At 32.7% G+C, this 17,406-nt stretch overlaps 2 protein-coding genes across 3 annotated transcripts; one reads left to right on the forward strand and one right to left on the reverse strand.

The window, feature by feature from the left end:
* Positions 1–5,697: 5,697 nt before the first annotated feature.
* Positions 5,698–7,630, forward strand: LOC136981193 (RAC-gamma serine/threonine-protein kinase-like). Its single transcript, XM_067277475.1, has 8 exons — positions 5,698–5,724; positions 6,026–6,120; positions 6,199–6,335; positions 6,421–6,506; positions 6,582–6,657; positions 6,732–6,869; positions 6,938–7,017; positions 7,471–7,630. The coding sequence occupies exons 1-8, from the start codon at positions 5,698–5,700 to the stop codon at positions 7,555–7,557; spliced, it is 726 nt and encodes a 241-aa protein (XP_067133576.1). The 3' UTR covers positions 7,558–7,630.
* Positions 7,631–12,779: 5,149 nt separating this feature from the next.
* LOC136981148 (protein kinase C iota type-like) lies at positions 12,780–16,416 on the reverse strand. Of its 2 annotated transcripts, none has more exons than XM_067277421.1 (10): positions 16,306–16,416; positions 15,646–15,813; positions 15,372–15,578; positions 14,590–14,684; positions 14,376–14,512; positions 14,204–14,289; positions 13,853–13,928; positions 13,647–13,784; positions 13,493–13,572; positions 12,780–12,984 (listed from the first exon to the last, which is right to left on the reverse strand). In XM_067277421.1, the coding sequence occupies exons 2-10, from the start codon at positions 15,688–15,690 to the stop codon at positions 12,895–12,897; spliced, it is 954 nt and encodes a 317-aa protein (XP_067133522.1). In that variant the 5' UTR covers positions 15,691–15,813; positions 16,306–16,416; the 3' UTR covers positions 12,780–12,894. The 2 variants fall into 2 exon arrangements, with proteins under 2 accessions (XP_067133522.1, XP_067133521.1); XM_067277420.1 differs by having other exon boundaries at positions 14,361–14,512.
* Between the last annotated feature and the right edge of the window lie 990 nt (positions 16,417–17,406).

The following is a 17,406-nucleotide window of genomic DNA, read 5'->3' on the forward strand; positions in this document are numbered from 1 at the left end:
GTGGTCTACCTTGCCGCTCATCGGTGGTGACCAGACCCGGAACACTGGGAAGTCCGGTCGTGGGTTTTCTACTAGCCAATAACGACTGAATAGGAGGCCAGTTCCCCATAACAAGTCCTCCCGGAAGGCACTGTTTCCCCCGAGTACGCTGAGGCCGTGCGATAAACGGCTGGCTCATCGGTTGCGACGCGACCATTTACAGCTCATCGGAGGAAAGGCGAATATAAGGCTATAACCTCCATATGAACCTGACCGGAGGAGAATAGAATAGAATATCAAAACGTTGATGTGGATCAGTGCCATTCATATTGAGAGACAAACACAATACGATTTCCATGCTCTGTTCCAGGAATTACGATTAAAAGATATCAAAGGATTTTTAAAATTGTTTTCGTATGTCTCCAAATACTTTTGACTATCTGTTAAGTTTCGTAGGGCTTGTTTCTTCAATACATGAGATTAGCAGTTCCTCCACCTTGTTCGAAGAATTGTGTGAAGTCCACGTTTATTGGAATAGCGCAAACGGTTTACGGACAAAAATGAATGATAAAAACATCAGTTTTTGTTATCATCGGCAGTGTGAACGCATTTTAACACATCCACTTTATTCGGTACTGACGTTCCAAACGCCACTGTCAAACTTCTAGGCTTACAGGATAGCGGCGATAAGGCCGGATGGCCGAGCGTCAAGGTGGCAGCCTACCGCTCTGGGGGACCCGGGTTCGAATCCCGACGGGTCGAAAAATCCCCAGGAATTTTTCGGGGGGTGGTCCGTCCGGATATGTCGGGTCCCGTCCCTCACCACCCGGTCGCCCCATTGTGGGCCTGGCCGAACCCATAATGGCTTGCAAACAGAGGCCCTCTTAGTGCCCACAGGGCGGAAAGAGTTTAAAAAAAAAAAAAAGTCCGACGTACACGTTTTCGCGTTGAATAGCCGGGCTGCAACCCGACTATTGTCATAAAGAACCGTACCTGATTGTAAAAAATTATCATTAAAGATTTTTAAAGATCATTAAAGATTAATATAACCTGCTTACGAGATGTGATAAGTCTTCGTGTATATTCGTGTATAATTGATAAAGACTTTAAATAAAACATCATTAAGAGCTAGAATTTAATAGATTATTCAATTGAATTCATTTGTAGTTTAAAAATAAAGAATTGTTATAAAACTATATTTCTAAACTTTAGTAACTTTTGAATGTTTTATTAATTACTTTTTCAATCACTGTCTAGCAAAGTATAAAAGGATTTTCATTAACAAAATATTATCGTGGAATAAACAAGTTTGAAAATTTATTGTTTAAACTTGATCAAATATTGCTCTTTACAAAAAAAAGTAATATAATGTGTGTGTGTGTGTGGGAAGGGCGCGATTTTGTTCACCCTCTTTGAAGCTTAATAAATCTCGTGCTCGTTGACTAAAATTTCTGTAATTTTGCAGGAAGATTTGTTTATAAGAGTGAATTGATGCTATTATATTTTGGTGATTAGAGATGGGATGGGGAGATAAAGAGTATTTTGAATATCTCCAGTAGGGTTTGACTTAATGACGATTTTACTCGTTATTTTTATTTACAATATTTTTATTATCGTCATTTCTACCCTCAAAATTATGCTTTTTCCATTTTATAATAGTTTAAAATATATAAAGTTTTCAAAATAAAATACGATAACATATGGCGCCACCATAATTATGATACTTGCCGGGAAAGTTAAGCAACTCGTTGCTGGATTTTTTTTAATAAAGAAATTAAGAAATGAAAAAAAAAAAAATATATATATATATATATTTCGTATTTAAATAAATATAATATTTATTTTACCTAATTCATTTTCTCTAATAAATAAAATTATATTAAATATTAGAATTATTTGTTTCTATAGATTAAGTATAAAAACAACCGGGATCCCGGTTGTTTTTTTTTTATTTTACTCGGGAAATTCTTCTTATCCCGGGAAATACCCGCAAATTTCTTCAAAATTCACTTTTTTCTTATTTTGTATTAAGATTGAGGAAATTTTGCAAATAGAAAGTATAATTAACTCATAAACTGTCAGAATACATCTGTATTTATTCATTTTATACCTACTTATTAGTTCTTTTTAAGTTTCCCTCGTTATGGCACGTCACAAATGGTCAATAATGAATACGTAGCTTATTTGTGGCAGGATTCTGAAAATTCTTAACCAGTAATATCTGGAATAATTGTGCTTATGCTGTCTTAATTTTTAACCATGCCCAGTAGATTCGATAATTGCGTAACGCCAAGTTGTGCAAATTGGGCAAGGATACAAACGAGTACGAAGACTGCAAGTATGAATTTTATCCGGAATTCCAGGACAAGCAAAAGACCGGGAAATCAGAAACCATAGTATTAATACTACAATTTTTCTTGGATTATCATTATTTATAAAATAAATTAAAGGTTTAGATAATGTACCATTTATATGCATTTTTTCTTCTACCAAATTTTCTTTCACTTGAAAATAACAGTGATTATTTTCAGTTGAAAGAAGGTTTCGATAATATCTTTACTGTATTTGCCATATGAATTTCTACTTAATACTGGCAAAATGTAATACGTAAAGAAGTTCCCAAACATTAATGACTTAAATACAGAAAAATAAACAGGTAGTCAATTTATGTCTATAAAACGGTAAACCCGAGATGGTGTTATAATCAAGAGTTCAATTGATAAAAGAAATTTTTACTCCCTACATATCTGAAGATTAAAACATCCCCCTTTAAGGTTATAGATACATAAAATAATTTCTACATTAGTGATTTTAAAACGACAGGGTAAAATATATAATAAACATTTAATTATCAAAGTCTAATTTTTACTTAAACACATCTTAGTAACATGACAATACGCTCTACAAAACGATTAGTGGAAACTTCTTTGTTTTAAAAGACTTTAAGAACATGAAAAATAGAAAAAAAAAACAATTAAATTTAAAAAGGAAAATAAATTATATATTCAAATACTTTCATACATAAAAATGTCGAGAAAAATACGTACAATTTTGAATACTTAACTCTTTTTAATTGGAGATGAAAATCCCGAAGACATTGACAAGAACTTTATATGACAACATTTAACTGCCTTTCAATTGCGCTTTCTTATAACAATACTTATGCAGCAGACTTTGCCAAATGACATCTACCTCCATATTTTTATTTAAATTAACCGAACTTAACTATTCGAATAATTCAGTATGTTCGTAAAATAGTTTTTTATAGAGTTTTTTCAATATATAATATCGTACCATTCTTTTTACTTATCGCACAACCCTGTCCCGTGCAATACAAAAACTAAGGAGACTGTCTATAACCCGATCTAATCGACGTTACTTGTTTTTTCAATCACGTACCTGACTTTCCTCTTGACCTTTCACCAATATGATTATCGTTTTCCTTACGAGTACTAGTTAGTTTACATACCATACATCCCCCAACGTCTCAAACTTACTTTGTATGCAGTGAAGGCTTACTTGTATTTTCTAATTATCTTTTGCATTTTTTATATAACGTTAACCGTATAATATTTTCAATGCTGTTTTATGCATATATTGACAATTCAAGTTAATTACCTCCAGATAAATTGAACGGAGAGCAGACTATATCAGACAACGCATACCAGTAATGTTGATAAGCAAAACTGCAGAACAACTCAATGATCCTGAGTGAAACCAAGACCGTAGGGTGTTGCAGAATACTTGACAAAAACTGCCAAGAAGTGTAATACATGTAATCGATTTGTTTGTAACAATACCCTCACTCTCATAAAAACAACAATATGCAAATCATGCAATAACCAAAAAGATTAAGTTGAAATGAACATCTATTCGTTCTAAGAGTGACTGTGTTGTATATTACTTTTAAGTGTTTCAATTCATTTCCTAGTGGAAGCTATTTTACATTAGGAAATCAAGTGAAACACATAAACGCATATAAAGGTAATTTTTGTGTTTTATTTTATATTATACGTTAATTAAACTATTTATAAAAGGAGTCATTTACTGACCCGCATGGTCGTCACTGTTTCAAAGTTAGTCGAAAGGTTACGACAGATTTGATTTATTCATACCCGCTATCGATAAACATCGATGGGAATGTCTTAAGACAGGGCTTTTTCTGCAGATAATTGGTCTTTATTTGGGTGCGAGACAAGTGTAGAAAATCCGGAAACTCATTGGTGAGGCGCGAACCAAGTGCTCGATGGTTTAATCCACTCGGACACTGAAGCGCTTCTTTTATATATAACAGAGCCACTTCTCAAGATTATAGTAAATATAAAGACGTTAGTGTTTCGTCCGGAAAAATAAAAGTTTGTTTGCTATAAAGATACGTATTCTTTTGAACCATTTTTATATTCCATTTGGTTATATATAACAGTGAAAAAGAATGGCGATCGGTAAAGAACCAGCAAATCCCGAAATTTTGTATACATTTTTGGTCTCGAGACCTTTAAACGTCGATAAATGGGAAAACTTCGGGTTTGTTTTGTATGTGTGAATGAGTGATGAATTGTTTCACCCACTTTCATGGAAACGATTCCTGTGCATTTATCGAAAATGTCTAGTTTTGCAGAGAAGTTCGGGTACTACGAGATTGATGCTATTCAATTTTATTAGTTAAAGGTTGAGGGTGTGAGGTGATAGGAAAGTCGTGTGTCATATCCCGAAAAGGGTCGGGCCCAACAAAGATTTTTATCGTTATTGGTATTTAAACTTTTATTCTTATCTTATAAAACTCATTTCTACCCAGAAAATTAAGTTTTTCGACATTTCATAATAAATTGTTTTATATTTTTTATATAAAAGATTTTCAAAATAATATTATAAGAGATAACGCCACACTCAATTGTAAATGATACAGAGAAAGTTAAGAAACTCCTTAATAGATTTTAAATTTTTTCATACACGATTACGTGTATCAGAAAATTTCATAGAAATCGAAAAACAACGTTAATTTTAATGTCATTTTTCAACAATGTTCTCGATGTAACAATTTCCAATTGTTTCGATTGTTAAACGAAATCAAGCGCTCTTTCGAAAATATTCGTTTGCGATTTTCTAGTGAGAAAATGAAGGGAGAAAGGTAAATTTCATCAAAAGCTATGTTTACCAATGGCAATTCTTTAATATTTATTTAAAATTTCATCAATTTAGTTATAATAGAGGTGATGGCGCTGAACAAGGCGGTCAGCAAAATCAGAATTACTGGATTAACAATGTAAGTTATTCAATTTCATTTATGAACTTACAAATAAATTTCTTAATTAGAAGTCAATTAATAGGTCTTCACTCGATTTTGAAATATGCATTAAGAATAACAATTATTATTATTTTCACTTTACGTAGAAATTCAATGATTTGCCTGCCAATGAGTGTTTCTCCGCTTACAAAAGAGATTCACCATTGGAGGCGAACAAACCTAAAAAAATTAAAGGATTTAAACAGTTCTTCGAAAGTATACTTTGGAAACTGTTGCGCTGTTGTTGCGTAAAAGGAGAGACTTCCGATTCAGCGGTAACACTTGAGTTTCTTTGCTTTTTTTCTGTTTTTCAATTAACGAACTTTGCAACTAAAATATCTTATAATTGTAGAATTGCGAATCGGACGATTTTGAATTTGGATTTGAAAGTTCAAACAATACAAAAGAGAAGTACGAATTCCAAGAAATTGGTAATGGAACTTTCGGCACAGTCTATATGGGTCGGTGTAAAAATTCGGACAGAACAATCGCTGTCAAAGCCATCAAGAAACGACGGTTTTTACTAAATCAGGCATTAAGCCTTGTTTTCGGTATTCTTTCTATGAAAAACAATACAATGTCTGGGCGTTGGTAGAATTGAATAATGTATTTTATCTTTGGCGCACAAAGTGTGTACCCTTGACTGAAAAAACACAGTTCATTTATATAATAATATTGTTGTTAATACTTTTCGAAAATATTCCATACACAACTATTACACAATATATTAATTTCACATTTCGTATGCTTTTTTATATACAGGAATTCGATATTGTCACAGAAGGAATTGCTTGGCGCCGTGCTTCCGCTCATCCTCACGTTGTCAGTTTTATTGGTAACTTCGAAACTGATATTAGGTAAGGTTTACATTTTTTGATATTACAGGCTCGTAATATGTTATATGTTTCGAGTAATAAACAATTTGTGTTCTTCAGTTACTGTTTCGTCTGTGATTACGTGAAAGGAGAGAATTTGACAGACTTCTTAGAAATAAATGGAACATTATCGGAAACCCAAGCTAAGACGATCGGTGCACAACTTGCTTCGGACATCATTTATATTCACGATAAAGGTGCTTTATCTAAATATATTCATACTTATAAATTTTCTTTCGCATATATACACTGTGTGACAAATTATTTTACTTTCTCCGATAGAAATTATTCACAGAGATATAAGCTCTAACAACATCTTAATAGATAAGCACAATGGAGCACATTTGATTGACTTTGGCCTGTGCACAGTAAGTACTGTACGCCTCTTATTACTGTTTTTCAACTGTACTTTTCTTATGACGTGACGATTTTATCGTTTTCAGTTCGAACACCATCCAAAAGAGTTCTGTGGCACTCTGTTCTATTTATGCCCAGAAATTCTTCAACAGAAAGAATACGGTAAGAAATGTTATTTACATTTAATAGATTTTTATTTCTTTCTTTTATTAATTAAATCAATGTATGGTTTACAGACGCTTACTGCGATTGGTGGGCGTTTGGAGTTGTATTATATCAGGTTTTTGTTGGAAAAACTCCAATGAACATTTACATGGAAGAAATTATGACTATTGAAGATTTCCAGTCATTGCCGATAGCAGAAAAAGTAGAAAGTAAGTATCAATTCAGAAGTCGTTAAGAAATAAAGGAATCGAGGATTAATATGAAAATGTCATTGCAGTTGCTGAACAAGTGGAGTTGACGTATCCTTTTGAACTACCGCAGGATGCGAAACAAATGATCCAGGATTTGTTACAGAAAGTAAGTTTATAATGCGTTTTATGTAATTAATTTTCTGATTTTTGTAATATACATTTTACGAGAAAAAAATTTTTTTGAATATTTTTTTATATGTCGTGTTGTTTTACTTCTATATATTACACGTTTTATATTACCTTGTATCATAATATCTAACATTTTTTATAATTAATGTTGTACGCCATCATTGGTTTCATGAGACAAATGATTTTTAAAGCATTTTTTACTGAATCTCTCGACTGTTAACTCATTACGGTTAATCGAACGTTAAATTCTGGTTTTCAGTAACTGACTTAATTACATTTTAATCATTGATAAGAAATTTAAAAAGTTATCGATATATCACACCTTACTTGTTTGTTTCATTGCAATTTCTCTGATATAGTTTAAGTATGGTAATTGAATTGAGAAGTTGCAAAGAGTATAATTTATTATTGTTATTTTTGACCATTTCAGAATCCTGAGGAACGTCTTACAGAAGAAAAAATCAAAAATCATAAATTTTTCGATGATGTGCCGTGGCCTATAATGCCAAAGACTTAAATCAATATTTAAGAGGAGCACAGAATTGTTCGAAAGGATTATTTGTCCTTTCATTCCTTTTATTTTTATTTTAAATATATTTACATTACATATACACAAACGTTTTCGTTTAATTTCATACTTTATTCGTTATAAATAAAGCTTGGTTATTTACTAATCGTTTCCGCACGTTTTGATTGTGTTACTCGTCTGACAATTATATGATCCGCATCTTAAATACATTATTATAAATGATATGCAATTAGGAATCACTCAGTGGCGTGATGTCCATGGAAACTGTGCAAACGCAGCTTCCCTTGTTTTATTTTAAATATAAATACATATTGTGCCAGTGATTCTCAACCTTTTTTTCGTTACGGTACACTTTTCATAATTTAAAAATTTGGCGGTACACAGCATTACTTTGGTAAGTACCGCAGAACAATCAGTGACGTCATAACATGATTTTTAAACGAAGTTGGTAATTTTGGTATTTTCTAAATACCTTGGTAACTACCCGTAACATTGGTTACAATTTCCAAACGCGCTCTAGGAACGTAGAACCGATTAAACTACTTGTCTGACGTCGCTTATGTATGGATATTTGCAGTGGCGGCACACTAAAGTGCCACGGCACTGTAGTTGAAAATCACTGTATTGTGCGATTATTTTCATATATTGTGTTATTATTTTAGCGTACTTTTAATTAATTAAAACTATTATATCCGTATTATGTATTTTATTACAAATTTCTGTAGGCCTACATGTGAAAAATATCGATAAGATCGTATATTCGAATATAAATTCGTATATGCATATTCCTAATGGAAGCGCTGTATCGTCGAATACGGAACAGCTTCCACTGAGAAAATATCTGAATAGTGTAAAGCAGTCAGATTACAGAGCACCAAACTCGCACTGTTTTGCTGGTGGATGCTACACACCAAAATATCGTATAACGCTTCCAACGATTCCATCCATTAGCCACTCGTTGGGAGCTATTTGACTAAGTTGATTGTTTTAAGATTTAAAAAGTAAAGAATATTTTCTGTCATTTTTATGTACGTTTCATCGAGATTTAATTGCGAATTTTAAATTAAGTTAATTTTGTATCATTTTAACACGTCTGATTTAGCCTCGGATTGTCTCTCTCTTCAGCATGAAGTATTAGTTAGGGTTTCTCAAACGGGATCCCGGGATCTCGGTTCTTTATTTAACTCGGGAAATCCCGCAAATTTCTTAAAAATTCACTTTTTTCTTATTTTTTTGTTAAGTATAATTAACTCATAAACTGTTAGAATACATTTGTATTTATCAATTTTAAACCTACTTATAAGTTTTTTTAAGTTTTTGTTCGTTATGCCATGTCACAAATGGTCAGTAATCAATACGTAGCTTATTTGTGGCTGAACTCTGAAAATTCTTTACTTGTCAGAACCTGTAATATCTGGAATAATTGCGCTTATGCTGCCTTAATTTTTAACCATGCCCAGTAGCTTCAATAACTAACTACATTGGGCTAGGATACAAATGAGTACGAAGTCTGCAAGTATGAAGTTTTTCTTCATAACCTGATTATTAAAGACAAACGAACTGCCGAATTGTTGGGCTATGATGTTTCTATTGAAGTAGTCGAGGTAGACAAATCAAGAATACTAGAGAGCAAAAGAAGTACTACAATCTCGAAAACGAACTAGAAATCTTCCAGGCTACAGGTAAAAAAACACATAACATCAGTCTTCTCTTAAATGCATTAAAGGTGATTCCACTCACATGAATTGAATCGGAAAGGGCATTCCCGGTAGCAGGACTTTTCATTAGTTGAATAAGAATCGGATCGTGTGATTTGAGTATTGACCATCTTTACTTTTTAAAATCTTATTATAAAAATTTACAATAATGTTTTGTATTATCCATAAATTTTTCGTCCGATGGAGAATTATTGTTCAATAAAAATAAAGACAAAATCTGTCCAAAAGGGATCACACTTATTTTCAATGTTCATAGACAATACACTTTTTCGGCGACCGACCTTCCTTTGTAGGTTACATGTCGCCGGTAGTATAAAATGGTCCTTGTAAAACACAAAAATATTTCCAATTAAAATTATAAAATAACTTCTTAAAAAGGAACTGGTGATAACAGATGTCTTGCTTACGTCCATCAATACCTTCTGGGGATGTACCTGCTTTTATCTACTGGAAAGTAGCGCTGGAAAATGTAGATATTTTTAAAAAAATGAAAGCTGCTCCCGGGTGCGACACTTGTAGAGTTTATCCATAAATTGTCTAGGAACATAGAAAATAAGTGAAAATAAGGAACATAGAAAATAACTTTTGGACAGGTTTCGTCTTTATTTTTATTGAATATTTTGTATTATGTTTTATTTAAAAAACGAAATTACCTTTTAAGTTAGAAGTCTGATCTATGTTCATTTTTTTTTTTATTTTTAACTCAATTCAAAACATTTTGTTGTTGTTGTTGTTGTTGTTGTTGTATGCAGTTTCCAGCATACAACAACAACAACAACATTTTCTATTTGTGATAATTTCTACGTAATTCAAAGATAATTTTTAATATATGAATATGATTTTGGAGGTTGCAGAACGTCTTAAATTACTTTAAAAATGAAAAATAATTATATCATTTGATTTCAAGATATCTTAAAAATACGCAATTCTACCCCGGGAACCCGGAAAACAGTTCAGTTTTATCCCGGAATCCCAGGACAAGCAGACGACCGGGAAATGAGAAACCCTAGTTAATACCAAGAGATCGAACATGTGTTTTGTAGTATGCTTTGTATACTTAAAATAAACTTGAAATTTCGTTAGAAACATTTTATTTTTCATAACTAAAATACAGAATGATACTGGCCTGTTCGTTCACTAGTTTTTTTACCATGTTTGCTGTCTCCTCGCGAAGGACTCGAACGTTGATGTCGTCGATCACCGGCATAATGTACCTTTTTAGATCATCTATTGTGGTTGGATTATTTTTATGCATGATTCCTTTAAGGAAATATCTAGGAATGAAAATCTGAGGATCGCAGAAGCCAAAATATTTTATAAAATAAGACGATGATCAAAGAATTATCACAAGAACTTCAGAATTCGGACATTTCTGATGAAACTCGTTTGCAACACGTGCGTAAGAACGACTGAAGAAATAATGTTCAACAATAAAAATCTGTTGTTTCTGGGGGGTAAAAAAATTTCACTTTCTCCATGAACAAAGCTATACTGCAGCCAATTCTATGACTTTTGCACAAAAGTCACAGTTTCTGTTAATAATTCACTATTCACTGTCAGCATTCACTATTGTCATTTTGTTTGCGAAAAATATAACAATAAACCAGTAAGAGTTGCTCAACTTTTCTGGCAACGTTTAAAATTTTAGTGGCGCCATCCGTTATCATATTTTATTTTTAAAAAATTTTTATATTTATAACTATTATAAAATGCAAAAAGCTTAATTTTCGGTGTAGATACGAGTTTTATAAAAAAAATTGTGAATACTAATAACCGGTAAAATAGTCATTAAGTATGACCGTATCGCAAATACACACAACTCCTATTATCTCTCCGCTCCCTCGACCTTTAACCACGAAAATTTAATAGCATCAATCCCTCTGATAAAAAAACCTCCTTGCAAAATTTCAGAAATTTTCGACAAAAAGCACAGGAGTTATTAAGCTTTAAACAAAGTAAACAAAATCGTACCGTAAACACAGACATACACTAATATTCTTACATACAGAAATTACCTCCTATAATTTTGAATTTCTCGACGTTTCAAGTTGTCCTAAGTGCAAAAATGCATATAATAATTTGGATAATTTATTGTTTAAAACATAATTTTATCGAGTAAAATGTAATTAAATATACAAAATAGAAATCAACTTGAGGTGTACGTCGTGAATTTTCCACCATACCAAAGAAATGTTGCAATCGATTCTTCTTCCGCCTTGACGAGTTGTGATTTCATTACAATAATAGCCGACACTTTAATATAAAAACACCACGAAATGAAAAAAAAAATCTACCAAGTAGTTGCCTAACTTTTCCGGCTGTTATGAGATTTTATTTAAATAATAACTTTTATATTATTAATCATGATAAAATATTACGATTAATAATATAAAACAATGAGGTTGAAATTTAGCAGATAAGTTATTTTATAGTGGAGACGAAGAGGAAACACGATAAATGGAAAGTATTACAGGTAGGCTTGCTGACTGCAAGCAGAAAGTTGAAGAAAGGCATGGTGAACGGAAACTTCAAACGAATGGAACTGGCGAATGTTCCGGGAAGTTTCCAGCAAAATACGACTGGCAATTAGTTAAAGAGGTATGAGATGTAAAATCTAGACATGAGATTGTGTTCTCGGTAATTGTTCTTTACTCTGAGAAACAGACAGTTTTGGGGGGGTTTTGTGTTCAGGAGCAGGCTCCTGAACGCAACAAAGTCAAAAACACAGAAAACAATTCTGTGGATGTATGTGTTTATGTGTTGGTGTCTATTTAGTTTAATATCTAAGAATGGGGAAAACATTAAGAAGAAAAATTATGCATGGTAAATTGTATATGAGGCATTGATACTATTAAATTTTGGCGATGAAAGGGCGAAAAGGTGGAAAATTATTTGGTTATGGCAACGCCAAATAATGGAGATCTGTTTAGAGGTATGCGTCGCGGAAAAAAATTCTATGGGAAACTGTCCCCTATTTAGATGTTAAACACGTGAAGAAAGCCCGGAAAACGTTACCAATGATTTTTATTCACTCAGCCACTTTGTGGATAGCTGTTGATATTCGTGTGTCGTATATCGAAAGGGGTCTGAATTATTATACAGTACGATCGTAAAGTCTCTCCACAGTGAGCGGAAAACGGAGGCGCTTCCGGGAATGAAGTAATGAGGTTACATGCAGACTTAAGATCGAAAGAGTTAAAGTAAGTTATGACGTCACCACTCGGCCAAGCCATATGGCGTGGCCCACTAACGAAAGACTTTACGATCGCACTGTATAGCAAATTGTGATGAGCAATGTTTCACCACCGATAAATTAATCACTGTTACTGAAAACTCAACGGTAAGCCTGTGTCATAATATTTTAATATTCTGTAACTGTAATTTTTGTATCTAATATGAAGGACTGACCACAGATATATCACCCATAATTACAAAAACTTACATAGTTACAAAACACCGTAGCTAAGAAATGATATGGACACGGGCTACAAAAGAATCGATCATTACTTATCAAACAATAAGTTTGCTTATGTAAAATTCAGTCAACTAACAAATTAAAAATGTGTAAATAATTACTTTTACTTCTAATAATAAAAATGTAATAATGCTAAACATTATTTACAATCTCTGGCCATGGCACATTGTAAAAATACTTGTGTCTCCTTATATCTGTTTCTCGTAGACGTTTATATGGATCCTGAAATTATTAATATCAATAATAATTATAGTTGTTCTGATCTACTTATATAAATTATTATATACTTATTTGTAAACTCTTTTATGTTTAAAACGATTAGTTTAAAAGTAATAAACAAGATGGCCGAAAGGGCGAAACAATGAAGACGTCAGTCTACAGCTCTGGTTAGAATACGGGAGAGCATCTCCCGGGAATTTTTCATAGGAGATTTGTCCCGAATATGTTAGCAACCCTCACAATCCGGATCCTCCATTACAGGCTGGCCATAACCACAATAGGGGCAACCAGTAATTACATATATGCTAACCTAACCTAACATTAAGATGCAAAACGAATGTACTATGAATTACTTGTGTACGGATTTATTAAATTTCCTAGAAATGAAGCGTGTTATTAAACGAATAACTGCTTTTCCTACCAATGATATAAATTTATGTGCGTAAGAATTCGTGGCATAAGAATGTATCATAGGACAAACAGAGTTAAGTGGTGTGAATTATAAACTTACTTTTTGTAGCAAATCTTCGATTATTTCTCTTGCATTTTTTGATAGTTGTATAGGATATAACAATTCAACCTCTAGAGCAACTGGAAAAATATTTCTATAATAGTAATAACATTCATCGCTTATTGCTAACAATTTAAAAATGATAATAACTCACTTTGTATTCTTTTAGTATGGGAAAATATTTTGGGATTTTCAATGTCCATAACTCTTTTAGCATAAACTTTCATAGGTGTTTTCCCTATTAACATCTGATATAACACAACACCAAAAGCCCACCAGTCACAGTAAGCATCTATAAATAATATATTAGTTACGCGAGGGAACGAAATATAACAATTAAATTCGAACAGAATTTCTTACCATATGGCTCCCCCTGAAGAATTTCGGGACATAAATAAGACAAAGTCCCACAAAATTCCTTGGGTTTAAGATCAAACTGAGGAAACAAAAGTTGTGAGGTAATAAGACATCTACAATTCAAGGACAATTAGTTTATAAAGTTAAGGTTTTCCTATTCATAGCAATCTCTGTAGCTGTAAGCAATAAAAGGATTGGTACCGAAATTTGTATACAGACTAAACAAAGGATGTGGAAAAATATTTTGCCAAAACAATAAACAAAAGTTAATTTAAAAATTTCCACTGTAGGGGCTAAAATTGGAGTATTCAGAATAGGAAAACTTTAATTATGGCAACACTGTACATGACTTACCGTGCACAGACCAAAATCGATAAGCTGAGCTCCTTTGGTGTCATCTAACATAATGTTGTTTGAGCTAATATCTCTGTGAATTATTCCTGTCAATGATAGAAACAGTTTTCACATATAGTAGATTTCACATATAAAAGAGAAATAAATAAATAAATACGTTTAGAAAATTCACTTTTGTCGTGAATGTACATAATGGCCGAAGCCACTTGTGCAGCAATAACGTTGGCTTTGGTTTCTACTAATGGTCCGTTGTTACGTAAGAAATTTGTCAAATTCTGTCCATTGACGTAGTCCGAGACAAAACAGAAACTGAAAAAGTCAATTATTTACACCATTTCAATAAATGATTACCAATTACTGATGTGAAAGGAATTAAAATTTATTACCTAGTATTAATTTCGAAGAATGTTATTAAACTCACAATATGTGGATGAGTAGATACAGAGTTCCATGCAGTGTATTCTCTCATTATTTTGTACAGCTAAATCAATTAAGAAAAACAAAATATATATTTAAAATGTCCTCTAGACATTTCTAATTTATGTTTACAAAATATAGATTTCTCTTGCAATTAGTGTGGCAACAATAAACGAATAAAAATTATTATATAAATTTCACTTGTGTCTGTGAAATCAGAGAAAAATACATTTTATAGGATGCCTTTATACTTGACTAAAATTAGGTTTATTACGGGTTCGGGACTAACAGAACTTCATGCGTGTAATACAACGGCTTAGGCAAACTGTAAAAAGGGGCACAAATTATTATAAAAGGGCATCGTACATTATGCAAGGAGCTTGTTCTATGATCCAACGTCGGATCAGCGCTCCTACAAAATGGCGTTGGTTGCACTCGAGTCTAACTTGGTCTTGAAAAGAACAAATGGGTTTTGGTCAACATACGACGAAGTTCCAATGGACAAATATCGCTCATTAGTTTCTTTTATATCTGTAGAATAGGCTAGGTGACCCAAGTGCTCCAATGTACAGGCGCCCCTGGTGTAATATCTCATTAGGGGACAGTTTCTCATAAAAGTCCTCCCAGATGTCACTCCCTCTCGGCAGACTATCATGGTGTTGCGTTGTCTTATCCAATCCATAATTTACAACACTACTGTTTTTAATCCAGGTAAAAACTAACAATATCAAAAGTAAATCTGAATGAAAACCTGTTTATGGCAACATTCTTTCTTCTTGACTACTTTCAAAGCCACTTGTTCATCGGAATTCATAGGCCGAGCCAAATATACTACTCCAAAATGTCCATTTCCTATTTCTTTAATGATTTTGTATTCACCAATAAGATTTCGATTACGTTTCGGTGAATGATTAGATTTTAATTTAGTGTTTGAAAGTTTATTTTCCTGTCCACAATTCTGCATAATCACACAATTTATTATTAAATTTTGTAATCCAGGGAAGACAGAAAGAATGGTGTCTTACGTGTGAATCGGATGTATCGTTCTGTTCGCGACAGCAACAAAACATTTTCTGGACAATGTTTCCGCAGGATTCTGTAGAATTTCCGTTTCTCTTTGAATTGTTTGTCTGCAATTGTGAATCACATTGCTTTAAGGAACCACACTCTGTGGTACGCAAATCTTGGACGTTCTAAAGATAGTAAACAATAAAAATTATTAAAACAAATATTTCAAATATATTCTTACCCGAAAAATGTTAAAATCGTTCGAATTTCATAGATAAAAAATCTAGCAATGAGTTGTGTAACTTTCCGGTTGTTATGTGATATATCATTAATAATAATACAGTGTATATAAGTTAACTCGAGAGTAGGAACCTTAAATTATTAAACAAAATAGAAGCCTTCACACATACTCACACATCCACAGGAAATTTTTCCCTTCTTTTTGAATTTTTGGGTTCAATTGAGATTTGAAAAAACCGGGTTGACTTGATTACAATACTTCCCGTGTTATGTTATAATAGCTAGGAAAATAGAATTAATGACTTACTTTTATCGCATAAATCTCATTTTGCTGGCATTTTGTTACAGCATCATGGCTTTTCCTAACAAGAAATTCAGTTATTTTCTACTTAATATTAAATAATTCGGATTTATAAAAATTTATTCTTTAAATTTACCAATTTATCTTCTTATTATCATTCGGCATTTCCTAAAGAACCTTTTGTATTCAGCGCGGCATTTGTTTAGCAATTGAAACAATTGAAAACTGTTATAATTCTTGAAAAATGAAGTTCTTTGTTAAAAATTATCGGGAAGGTACCTATTGTTCGTTTAGATTTATTTTTAAATTTTGTTACGTGAAACTGTGCTTCATAAACACAATTTGATATGAGTATTATTAATCAAGTATAGAACGTTCCATACATTATTAGTGTGTTGCAGTTTGGTGTATTAATTTTCATTCAAACGGTATTAGTCTTTCAAAAATTTCGATGTTCTGTATTAATAACACAGTAGAGCATCGATTATCCGACTTAATTGGGGACTGGGGTTGGTCGGATAACTGAAAAGTCGGATAACCGAAAAGTATGAAAAAATACATTATTAGTATAGTGTATTAGGCCTGGTTTAAATGCTAGCCTCTCTTTCATGGTCGAGCCAGTGCTGCCAGCTAAAACATGCAAAAATTTAACAAAAATAATATTAAAGTAGCCAAGATATAACCAAATATTGTAGCGCCACATCACTAGCGGACATTTGAATCTGCCGACTAGAACGCGGTCGGTTAACCGATAAGTCGGTTGATCGGAGGTCGGATAATCGATGCTCTACTGTAATATAAGAGAATTACTGAAAGAGAACTTATTTTATGCGGTTTTTCAATTGCAGTAGACTTGCTCTTTTTGCAATTATCAGTTCCATTAATATCTTCACATGATACAGCGTAAAAAGCTAATAATCCAGTGGTTCTCACATGTGACTGAGTTCATGAAACCACTAAACACTTGGTTGTGGGTTTGCACCTCGACAACGGGCTGTCCGCGTGGGATTTTTCGGGTCTTCTTCATGTTTTTAACACCTAAATAGTGGCCAGTTTCTCTTAAATCATCGCGGGAAACATTCCTTCCATGGCAGATTGCCCGTGTTTAGCGTTGCTGTACGAATAAAACCAAACTATTGGTTCTTAGCCGGCGTGCAACAACACAATAGCTGTTAATACATATATGTCAATATGCGGAAAAATTTACTACAATGCTTAGTACTTTTATTAATATTTT

The sequence above is a fragment of the Centruroides vittatus genome, unplaced genomic scaffold (assembly GCF_030686945.1).
Source record: "Centruroides vittatus isolate TY-2023 unplaced genomic scaffold, ASM3068694v2 contig_747, whole genome shotgun sequence".
NCBI classification, from domain to species: Eukaryota; Metazoa; Arthropoda; class Arachnida; order Scorpiones; family Buthidae; genus Centruroides; species Centruroides vittatus.

What these genes read in the sequence shown, in the direction of transcription:
- LOC136981193 (XM_067277475.1), top strand. Translation starts at nt 5,698, where the DNA reads ATGGAACTTTCGGCACAGTCTATATGG. An exon ending in TTGACTTTGGCCTGTGCACA is followed by an intron (nt 6,507 to 6,581) that starts GTAAGTACTGTA and finishes TATCGTTTTCAG; the next exon opens with TTCGAACACCATCCAAAAGA. An exon ending in GATAGCAGAAAAAGTAGAAA is followed by an intron (nt 6,870 to 6,937) that starts GTAAGTATCAAT and finishes ATGTCATTGCAG; the next exon opens with TTGCTGAACAAGTGGAGTTG.
- LOC136981148 (XM_067277420.1), bottom strand. Translation starts at nt 15,690, where the DNA reads ATGTTTTGTTGCTGTCGCGAACAGAACGATACATCCGATTCACAC. An exon ending in TTCTTCGAAATTAATACTAG is followed by an intron (nt 14,513 to 14,589) that starts GTAATAAATTTT and finishes TGACTTTTTCAG; the next exon opens with TTTCTGTTTTGTCTCGGACT. An exon ending in CAAAAGTGAATTTTCTAAAC is followed by an intron (nt 14,290 to 14,360) that starts GTATTTATTTAT and finishes TATCATTGACAG; the next exon opens with GAATAATTCACAGAGATATT.